This window comes from Dromaius novaehollandiae, chromosome 1, assembly GCF_036370855.1.
Source record: "Dromaius novaehollandiae isolate bDroNov1 chromosome 1, bDroNov1.hap1, whole genome shotgun sequence".
NCBI lineage: Eukaryota > Metazoa > Chordata > Aves > Casuariiformes > Dromaiidae > Dromaius > Dromaius novaehollandiae.
In genome coordinates, this window is record NC_088098.1 from 131,986,047 (window position 1) to 131,997,922 (window position 11,876).

The 11,876-nt window shown below is 35.4% G+C and overlaps 1 protein-coding gene across 7 annotated transcripts in view; it reads left to right on the top strand.

Moving 5' to 3' along the window:
• Nucleotides 1–11,876, top strand: part of KLHL15 (kelch like family member 15) — a 75,308-nt gene that overhangs the window by 19,561 nt on the left and 43,871 nt on the right. For 4 of the 7 annotated variants that reach the window (XM_064498221.1, XM_026103386.2, XM_064498229.1 and 1 more), the window contains one exon: nt 2,645–9,405. The exons of the other annotated variants lie outside the window; for them this stretch is intronic. In XM_064498221.1, the coding sequence (XP_064354291.1) occupies nt 2,645–3,754 (1,110 nt within the window). In that variant the 3' untranslated portion in view covers nt 3,755–9,405. Of the gene's footprint in view, nt 1–2,644; nt 9,406–11,876 lie in introns of those variants that run through there. 7 annotated transcript variants of the gene reach the window in all.

Sequence of the window (11,876 nt, forward strand, 5' to 3'; positions counted from 1 at the left end):
TCTGGGCTGGCATTTCAATTTCTAGATCTGAAAACGGAGTTGTAAATGTTGTGGTGGGGAGGCACTTTCTCTGTTGGCCAGGTTTTGCTCACATGCTGCTTCTTGTCAAGAGCATGTTGATCCTATTGTCATCCGTAGTCTTGCGAGAAAACTTCAAATGTATGTATGTGGAACAAAACTCCTTTAACTTTTTGTTTAATTCCAAAAAAGATAGCTCCACTTTGGGCACAAATGCATGAAATAGTGGTGCTGTTGTAGAATTTGAAAGTTAATTTTGAGGACAAAGTAACCCACCTAGGGCACTTCATGTCATTTTAACTTGTTTTTTTTTTTTTTTTTTTTTTTGGTAATCTTTAAGACTTTCTCTTTTTTGCAATTTTTATAAGCAGTGTTTTTTCCCTCCATATTTTCTGGCGTTAATGTTCAGTCTTTTCAGCCAGCAAGGTATATGGTTTATTCTAACACCAGAAGATGCATGCTGTGGCTCTTCTGCCATATAAGGAGATCTGCTGTGCTCTTTTCCTCATTTGTGATGACAACATAAATCTTTTCCTCTCTGGAAGATTTGGGCTTGCTGTAGGTGTGTTATAAGCACTGTACCTAGGTAAATGTTTTTGCTCCATAATTGCCCCTGGTCAACAGGGTATATAAAGCAGTTGAATATTGTCCTGAGAATAATTCATGAAGTCTGTGTGTGACCATCCTCTTTTTCCAAGCAAAGATAAGTTGAATTTCTGAAAATAAAGAGAACAAGTGATTAAAGACTTTATCATAATGCATGAATAGTATGGAGGGTGTATTTGATATAAAGGCTTGTGTGAGTCTGTCTCTTTTTTTTTTCCTTTTTTTTTTTTTTAAGGATTGTAAAAGCCACAGATCAAAAGTTAATCCTTACATAAGATATTTGGGGTTTTTTTTCATTTATAAATGTGCTATTTTTTTAATAAAAACACTCGATCACTGTAACTTTTGTACTATCAAGTGCTTTGCAAATGTAGTTTAGTATTCTTTTTATCTGAAAATCTGTTGTGTAAAACAAACTAGAAGTGTGTGCTACTAGCAAGTCGTATCCAATAACAACGAAGTCCAAAGAATTTTTAAAAAGGTTGTTTGGCAGTAGACTGTCTTAATTACTATACAAGGAAGAGAGATGATTAATAGAAGGCGAGCAAAACTTGAATACTACTTGCTTTGTTTATGGAACAAGTAACTACTTTATTCACAAAGTATAAAGAACATTTGTCTCCAGATTGCGTTTCATGTGTGTGCAAACCATCACTTATACCAACGCTCTTACATAAGTGGTGATACAGGCTTTTGTCCTTTGGGAAAGGGCATAGGAGCGGGGGGTGGGTGGGAGGGGACGGAAATTGAAATATAGTAGCTTCTGATGTTGTCTCATAGTCTAGTGGTCTCTCTGAAATTTAGGAGTGGCCTGGTGTGTTTTTTCCGAGCATTGCACCTGTCTTTGAAGCTGGTGGGACCTAGAGGTGTTTGGACTGTTTGAAAGCAATCCAGTTTCATGTGAAAAATGATGAGACTAGGTATCAAATCTGATAAAGGATTTGGGAGTTTTGCAATAGCTAGAGTTTGTTGGGGGTTTTTTTGTTTTGTTCTGGAAGTGTAATTCAGAATGCTATGTTAGACATCTATCATTTCTGTATGGGGAGAGTGAATCACCCTCTGACCTGGGGGTTGCTTGGAGATAGCTAAATGAAACTGTTCAAGACAGGAGTCTCTGTTTGAATCATCTCAGGACCAGTTTCAGGAACTTGAATTAGCTGGGAGAGTAGGAAGGGTCCCCGAAAGGTAAATTCTTACAGTCATTCTTTCAAAAAACTAAGCAGGGATAACTCTCTTCAAATTGAGAGATGGGAGCAAGAAGGAGTGCTCCCCTATTACAAGGTAGTTCAAAGGTTGTAACTCTCGCCTGGGAATTGGGGTTTCAAACCTACCTCTGCAATATACCAATAAAATGTGCAACCAAGGGAGCTTAGGTGGAGATGTTTTCCTCTTTTGTTAAAGATGTGCCTTAAGCAGTGGAGGCTCAAAGAGGGGGGGATAGAAGGTAAGAACCATCATGTCTAGCGGTTAGTGAAATCTCCTGTTCTGAAGGAAGGGGCTTGGGCACCTTCCCTTCCCACCCCTCCCCAGGGAAACAGCGCCGTGAGCACAGCCTCGAGTTTGGGAATTCCTACTTGGTCTCTGTTGTGAGAATTCAATAGACCAGAATAGACCTTGGTAAACACAGAATAGGTATCTAGATGTTTTTTAAAACCTGGACAATAGTGCATTTTTAATTTAAGTGCTTTGTGGATTAAGCAGATGATGAGCAGTGTCTTTTGGGGGGAGAAGGAATAATGATTTTTGCACTTGGGAATTTCAGTTGTGCCTAACTCCTGCTTAAATTCTGCATGTGAGTATTCAGCTGAAAATGTTAGCCGCTGCTGTCAGTCACTGGATTGCCTTCTGGATTTTGGATAATTATATATTAGCTTGACTGTCCGTGCACAAATGAAATTGTTCTTGAAGCTTGCCTGAATGAAACTAAGTATAATAATCCTTTCATGACACATACTCATTTAGGTTGTTCTGGATTGTTTCTCTTGGTCAGCGTTTTAATACCTTTTAAATGTATTCATAGGTAAAAACATCAGAGTTTTATCGATACTCCCGGCAGCTGCGACATGAGGTTGACCAAGCCATGAATTACTTTCATAGCGTTCACCAACAGCCTTTGATGGAAATGAAATCGAACAAAATTCGTTCTGCCAAACCCCAGACTGCAGTATTTAGAGGAATGATAGGACACAGTATGGTAAACAGTAAAATTCTTCTCTTGCACAAACCGAGTGTCTGGTGGGAACTAGAGGGTCCTCAAGTACCTTTACGACCAGACTGTCTTGCCATTGTGAATAACTTTGTATTCCTATTAGGCGGGGAAGAACTGGGGCCAGATGGTGAGTTTCATGCTTCATCCAAAGTGTTTAGATATGACCCAAGACAGAACTCGTGGTTACGAATGGCAGACATGTCTGTTCCACGATCCGAGTTTGCTGTTGGAGTTATTGGGAGGTATGTTTATGCAGTGGCTGGGAGAACCAGGGATGAAACATTTTACTCAACTGAACGGTATGATATTACTGAAGATAAGTGGGAATTTGTGGATCCTTATCCAGTCAATAAATACGGACATGAAGGGACCGTGCTTGGTAACAAGTTGTATATCACTGGTGGAATTACATCATCCTCAACTTCTAAGCAAGTGTGTGTATTTGATCCCAGTAAAGAAGGGACAGTAGAGCAGCGCACAAGGAGAACTCAAGTGGTCACTAACTGTTGGGAGAACAAATGCAAAATGAATTATGCAAGATGCTTTCACAAAATGATTTCTTACAATGGTAAGCTTTATGTCTTTGGTGGTGTCTGTGTGATCTTGAGGGCCTCCTTTGAGTCTCAAGGATGTCCTTCTACAGAGGTTTATGACCCAGATACTGATCAGTGGACTATATTGGCTTCTATGCCAATTGGTAGGAGTGGTCATGGCGTAGCTGTTCTGGACAAACAGATAATGGTTCTTGGAGGCCTTTGTTACAACGGTCACTACAGTGATTCAATCCTCACTTTTGATCCAGAAGAAAACAAATGGAAAGAAGATGAATACCCAAGGATGCCCTGCAAGCTGGATGGCTTACAAGTGTGCAGCTTGCACTTTCCTGAATACGTATTGGAGCATGTTAGACGTTGCAGCTAAAACAGAATGAGCAACCCAGTGAAATGTAAAAAGCTATCCCTAACTTGTCAGAAAATCCAAACCAGTTGAATTTCTTCAGACACATTAACTTGTGTATAAGAACAACTGCTAAATGCTTAGAGAAACAGGATGTACAGGGAAAGTACTTACCAAGTCTATCACAAAAGCCAGTAGTTGGTCTGGTATTGGAAAAACTGTTGTTGTTTTTTGTTTTTTTTTTTTTTTTTTTAACAAACATAATTGTAAGTAGGGGAAAGAAAAATATATTTTTCAGTGTGCTTATTTTTTGGTAGCATTTTATGTCCATAGTACCTTTTTTTTTTAACTGGCCTTTACACCACTATGCTTGTGAAATCAATTGAGTTTAACAAAATATCTGTGAAGGAAGAGAAGGACTTTATTTTGATGCTCAATTAAAAAAAAAAAGAAAATAGAACTCATCAGCTGTATTAGGGTACAACCAGACTTAAAAGAACAAAACTAAACTGTATTTTATGTTGTGTTTGGATACTTTTCCCATTAATTGCTAAATATTCTTAATTCTGCTAGGCATTTTTGTTTTCCCTTAAATACATTTAAGAATAATCTTAACCCCTTTGCATGACTTTTTTCCTGGTTTTGTATAGTAGTACCAGTAAGTCTGCCAAAATGCAAATTATACATTTTCTACTAAATTGAAAATGAAACAATTTTATATTCAAAACACTATTTCTATGCTGCCTTCTATTGTCTGCATTGTGTTTGTTGGTGGTAAAATATATGCACACACATGCATACACTGTAAAATCTATATATAAATGCATCTTTTTATGTGCAGTTAGGATATTATATTTTAACTAGTGCACAGATTCAGCCATATCTGTTGAATATTAGGTATAGTATTATCCTTTAATGAGCTAAATAATTAAAAAATTTCTTAAGTAACTGGAGGCCTCGTTTGGTATCGAAGTATCTCATCTTTAGCATATACTGATTGATTCAGTAACTTTGAACTCTATATTGATGCTACATAATGAACTGTTAATAATTTGTTATTTTATATATTATTTTTAAAAAGTAAATGCATCTTACCTGAGTTTCTTTTACTTTTGAATGTGTTGCCCTTTCTTTTTTTATTTTTATGAAAATGGATAATGTCAATAAGCAAATGCTGAGCACTGCTTTGACCCACAGTTATTTTTAGGACTGGATATACTATAATTTATTCTCAGCAGAGACTTTGCTTGTACTTGTATTGAACTGGTGTAATCTATTTTTTTAAATTACCAACTGCTGTGAACTAATGTGTTTTGAAAATGTGGAGTTAAATGGTTGGATAGTTAGTACCATTTATGTTTCTTTTACAAAAAAACCCCTACACTATTAAAAAACCTACTATAGCTACTGATCTCAGAGTCCCTGAATTGAGATGTGTCATCCAAAAGGGCTTTAATTAACTGCATTGTGCTAACTTGCAGATTTTCTTGACAGTAGATTGGTAAGAAATCTGCCAAGATACAAATAATGATAAAAGTAACTATTCACATTCTAATTTTCTTTAATGATGTGAAATTAGCCACTTCTAGAATGTAAAGGAGAGATGTGGGGGAGCTGAAGGTTCACAGGTAATTTAGATGTGTAGGGGCAAAATGCTGAAATAGGCACCTGCATATTTTGTAAAATCTTATGCTACTGTGTTTAATCAATAGACTTTATATGCAGCAATGCAGATCCATTTTATTCAGCATCTTCTAGTCAAAAGTCACTGTAGGAAAGGATTGTATAGTACTCAGGGAGTTCAAAAGAATGCACTTATACCCAAAATCATCCCAAATTTGCTATATTAAAATTATCTACTTGCCTAAACTAAATTTGAAATAATCAATAGAAGTTAAAACAATGTGTTAAACTCCTGATACTTGTATTTAATGGTATCTTTGCAGTAATTATGTTTCAGATTGAGACCTGAGGATATGGCAGATGAGCAGAATTCTTTTTTCAGTAGTAAAGATTGATTGATATTTTCTCTCTGAAAGTTTTAGCTGTAGTGATAAGTTATCTATGCCAGTAGTGACTGGACCAAATATTGATATTCAGCCCTCTGATGCAGACTAAGCCTTGCAGTTAAATTTAAGTCTTTGTTTATCAACAGTTTACTGAATAAGAAATTTAATTTACTTTTTGAATAACTTAACCTACAGTCTTCTTGGCTTACACTAAAACCTCAATTTCACTATGAGGCTTGTGTATATGTTAACCTGCATAGGTGCAGAGATTAACTGGCTTCAGTTGGTGCTGGCTATGTGCAGGTGAAGAGATTCTTACTGTACATATCTCATGAAAATTGGGGCACAAGGAAAAAAAAACTATTTTTACTGTTCTTATCCCTTTTGTGACTAATCTATTTCTTAATAAGCTTATGGGGCAGCAAAGACTAATCCTACCTAAGTAGGCTTTCATGGGCCCATTATGAATAGGAGGGAGTACTTCACCATTTTCATCTAGTGCCAGTCTGGGATATGGTTCTGGAAATCTGGTCTTCGATGATTCAGGTGTAAAGAGAGATGACCAATACTTTATTAAAAATAATGGTAGGGACAGGGGGGTCTAAGTTATGTTTCTGGCTCTATTTAAGCACCTGCCAGTTGAGTCATTGGTGAGTATTGACACTTGGAAAATGAAGAACGCAGGTCATTTTTAAGTGCTCTGCTTTTAAGCTCATGTTTAACTTCATGCACCCAGTTCTGTAAGATCTTATTCTGGATTGTAATGGTAATTATTCTGTGAAATTCTAACTTGAATTGTTGGTTTCAGCTTCCCTGAGGTTGTGTCTCTGTTGAAAAGCTGGCTGTAACCTTCTGAGCGTTAGGAATGATTGGAATTTGCTTGGGTTTAGAACGTGCGGGGATATGTGAGAATGCTTTGTTAATTTACGTTTCTACCATGCTCTTATTATTTCAATCGTTAGACATGAAATTAGCTTACATTCTCTTTTCCATTGCGGTGGAACTTTTGAGACACTTACTTTTGTTACATCGTATCTCAGAGGGATATTTGCTTTTTCATTGAAAGGTTCTGTTTGCATTTGCTTTTAGTGGCTAGCTCCAAACAATTTAGTGTTTAAATAAAAACAAAATAAGGTTGGCAGATAAGAACTCCCTATTGCTATCAAATTTTAAACATGGTGATTAAATTAAAATTGGGTGAGTTTTAAAAACATCCAAATGTATCTCATTCATCAGGAAATAGGTAAGTCATAATCTGTGATTAATAAATGTGAGGGATTTTTTGTTTTCTTCTTTTGTTCCCACCCATCCTTTATGTGGTATCAGAAAGTCTGATCTTACATACTTATTTAAAACTTAACATGTGACCTGCTTTTAAACAGTAGTACTTGCCTTTCCTTAAAAGGATGGACATAGTGAGTTACAGCTTGAGCTCTGTTTTTTTCCACATTTATAGTAAAATTTATGAGGTTCATGTCTAATTCTTGCAGCTAGTTCCAGGAGGGAAATCTGTTTTCCTATGAATCATAATGGACAAAAAGTATAGTGCTTCTGTAAAGAGCTCAAACACTGCTAGTTCCCGTTCAGCATGCTACTGTTTCTGTTTTCATGGGCCAGATCATTTTTTTTAAAAAGTTCTACATAAAGAAAAAATAGCCCTTTTTTTCCCCTACAGTCTTGGCAGTCATTTCATAGTGGGAGGTATTAGGTGGCAAAGAAAATCTGGTCCCAATCGATTTAGCTGAAGGAAGGTGGTACTTGATTTTGCAAAGGATCTACCATTTCAGAAAGCATTGCTAGCAAGAGGGGCTAGTGGCAGCATATCAGGGAGCTGGCAACCTGCTGTCATCTTTTGAAAAATCTGGATGCCCTACTTTCTGCAGTGTGATAGCAGTCCTGTTCTAACTAGTTCGAAGGTTTGGGGAGTTTAACATTTCTCTGGCCTCTGAGATTTGCAGCTATTTTTTCTTAAGGATTTCCTGCCTTAAAAATACAAATGCTGCCTTTTTCCTGCTGATATTATAATATATATTTGCATCAGGGATGAAGCTTCACCTGACACTCAGGAAGCAAAGAATGAAATTCAGCATGTACAAATTAAAGTAGGTTTAAAAAGAAAAAAGAAACACATTATTTAACTCATTATGTCCTTTCTTTTGCAAAATGTGGCTAAGCATTATAGGGAGATGCTAATGGCTCTTTTTAAAAATAAAAAAACTTTAAACCGGTGTCTGTTTTATAAATGACAGAGTCTTTTTACAGGTGGAAATAACCACATTTGTGGAGATATTTTGCCTTTTAATGAAATATTTTTTCCTTACAAAGTGGAAGTAATGAACTGGGCCCCTGATTCTCATAGCACTTGAAGTATGTACTTCACATACGTGAACAGTCCAATAAAGGACTGTAAAGGAAACAGAAAACTATAAGGTACTTAGAAAAAAAAAAAGACCACAAATGTTATCAAACCTGTGCTTAAGTGTTTACAGGGCTGGGGCATCAAAGAAAACATCAGTTCCACTCTCCTTCATTTAATAAAACATTGAAATTACTTGAATAAATATGTTCCATTACATGTGGCAGTGCTCATTGACAGAGTGTGGGGAAGAACATAACTGGAAAGCATGTGTAATTCATTTAAAACAGAGCTTGCCAGTGTCCTGTAGCTAACATTTTGAGGTTTTAATGTTTGTAAAACAATATAAAGCTGCTTAAAATAAATACTAATGACTACTTTTGCATCTGTATTCTTAGAGTTGGCAAGTAACTTAAAATTTCCATTTTTGTGGGTAATCTTCATGTGCAGGTGGCAGGAAAACTGACTTCTGAGCATAGCTTTCCTGCATTTCCATTTACTAAGTTTTTCACTTCCCAAATTTCAATTTGTGCTTATATAGTCTTTTAAAATAACTTTTAAGAATCAATTTCAAATACCTTTGGATTAATATTAAACTGGTACCTAGGGGAAAACCACTTTCTAGTTGCAGGTGATAGTTTTTATTTATGGCTCTGGTAGAAAACATTGCTGTGTAATTCTAGAAAATAGTGTTACATAGGACTGCAAAGTTAGCTATACGTAGGGGGCTTTTATTACCTTGGAGAAACCCATATATCTTTCATGTCAGTTATCGGAACAGGTGGAGGGAAGAGCGAGTTCTGTTTTTATTTTAAATACTTTCCCCCAGATACTGTTATTTTTGTAGATCTTTTAAAAATATATTATTGTATGCCGAAGAATGCAATTCCACTCCCACTGCTTTCCAGTGTACGATATCAGATTGTGCTGAAAAGAATGTATTTGATAAGTTAACAGGAAAAGTTGTTTTCAAACTCTGTTGTGTTTGTGTCTAGCAATTGGAAAGACTTTTCCTATTTAAAATTAGAAATATATATATATATATGACCTCATATGTACATTTTGGATTAACACTCTAATGACTACCCCAGGGCTGCTATAAAATTCTTCTAATAATTTAAGAATTGCCTCTTTTTAATTGTTTTTAAAAGCATTTTTTTCTTGTTGTTTTTTGGCAGAAGGTAATTTTCCCTTGCTATGGATACAGTATGTTCAGACTTGCATATGTGCTCTGTTCTGTTTTTAAACTGAAAAAAATGTATAAAGTGTGTATAAAGAGAAGTGTAAATAAAATATTTTTAATCTTTAAACATTCTTGTGTAAGCTGTGTAATACTTAAGTGCAGTTTACCTGGATAACTTTCTGCAGGACTTAAAAGTTCAGCTGGTTTAGAAAATAATCAAAAATGTTAAGTATAATTCATAATGCTCTGTTAATGGTATGTCTATCATTACCACATAATGCAGTATTAATGTTAAAGTTATCCCAACAGGAAATGTTGGAAGTCCTTGTATAGCATCAAGCTTTTATCTTTAGCTGTATTTTATAATCTTCCTTGTTTTATTTGCTATGGTACATTCATGTGTCTACTCTGTATTTCAAGCTGGAAATCATGTTTTGAGTTGACTTCATAGTTAAATTTGTAAATCAGCATCAAGATATAAATTTACATGATAAAACTAAAAACTGATGCCAGCCTTTGCTAGTCAGAGTTCATAAGAGTCCATTCATAGCTACCAAACGTCATTGAATTGGGGGCTCTGAGACAACAAATGCTTATTACACACTTGGACCTCAATGTGTCAGACATCTAAGCCATACTGCTTTAACTTTTTTGTAGCAAGAATCAGTATGCTGTTATACTATCTCCGATTAGGACAAGAAGAGGAAAAAAACATAGAACAGGAGGTTGTGATCTTTACTTATTTTCTTAAGCAGTCTGATGAAAACCTTCCTCGTCAGTCTCTTCTTACATTTTTCCTTTTGTCTGCCACTATCTGTTTATCTGTTTTTCAGCAACCTCTCACTGTCAAATCAAAATCTCTGGTGTAAAGACCTGCTATCAGGAATGTTTGAAAAGAACTGTGATTGTTTCATCCTTTTTTTAATCTTGGGTTCTAAAATAGCTATTGATTTTTATTTTAATATTGAAAATGACTTAAAAATATATTTGTATGAAGTCACTACTTTTTTTTCCCCTCCGTCTTTGGTAACTTGACTTCATTCTACTATATATATCTATATATATCTATATATATCTATATATCTCCATTTAATGAAAGATACTGCAGATGCATTTGTATGGATCCCAGTGGAATACATCACTGGAGAAAGACCCTCTTTGATTGTGATGTGTCCCCATTTTCAGTTCAAAGGGAGACCAAACGTATTAGACTCTGATAAGGTGGAAGAGAAGATGACAGCAATCTTTTCACATTGTAAATTTGTTATTGGCCATTATTTTTATTCACCTTTTTAGTTTCCCTTCTCTGTGAGACAGGTCGTACTTTTGACAATACCCTTCTTCCATGACGTTATGCTGGCTGACATTACTTATTTCTTAGCACCTTCACAGTTGATTGGGAATCCCAAATAATGGTTCCGTTATTTCACTAAGGAGAGCTCTCAGATTAACCGGTTCATAGTTGCTTGTATCATATTTTTCTCTTTTTTGGAATATCTGCCCTTATTTTTGGCAGCAGTTCAGTTATTTGTAATCGCTTGGTGTGTATGTGTGATGCTAAATTAATGTTAATCTGGCAAAGGGTTTTTTCAGCTAATTCTTTCCAGATTCTTTGATATGTTATCCACCTTCGCTGATTTGAAATCTTAATTTTAACAGATGTTCCTCTTTTGTTACAGTTTTTTTTTTTTCTATTCCATCAACTCTATAACATGGAGCAGAAAACTCTTGCTTTCAGTATTTCAGATTCTTTATTAATTGGGTGCATTCTGAGTTTGTAATGTACTTGTTGACAGATGTTCCTCCCCCACTGTGGCCTGTTAAGTCTTACTCATTTTTTTCAACATTATCTTTTAATCACAGCAGTTTTTTGTCCAGTGTAACTTTTTTGGCATGTGTAAAATTTTCCCCTTCTCAAGGGAGAGGGTAGGGAATATGTGTGAAGATAGCCTTAACCTCTTAGTGTAGCACTTTCCACTTTTACATTTGATGTGTTAGTTATACTGACAGATGCTTTAGGCATGCTTACAGTTAAAAATATATGACATCACGATCTGTGTTTAAGTATCTAGCATCTCTTTAGTCTTCTATCCACTGAAATGAATGCTAGCATTAAACATCTCATGTTAAGTGCCCAGCCTTCTAGATTAATCCTATATAGCATTTTAGAAACTAAGAAAGTATTGTTTTGCCATATATATGTCTGTCAAATATGTCTCATGATGAAGTCACCCTTTGTAGCAATTCTCATACATTTTATGGATTAATGTTGCTGAATAAATTATTTTTCTAATGAGATACACGGTTCTATAAGTTATTACATTATTCAATTTTATATTTAATATACTCTTATTACATTATTCAATTTTACCAGATAATGTTGTCTTACTGGCAGCTCCCTTCCCCACACCCATTTTCAGTACATCCTCAGGCATGTTCTAAGCATTATTTCATTTACTTTTTTTTTTTTTTTTTTTGGTTATATGGTTCATCTCACAAATTGGAGTTAAGCCAACCATATAATTCTGTGCAAGAATCTTTATCTCCTGTGGTTCCTTACCTTAGGTCCTAGTATTGGCATACAGAGATACAGAGACT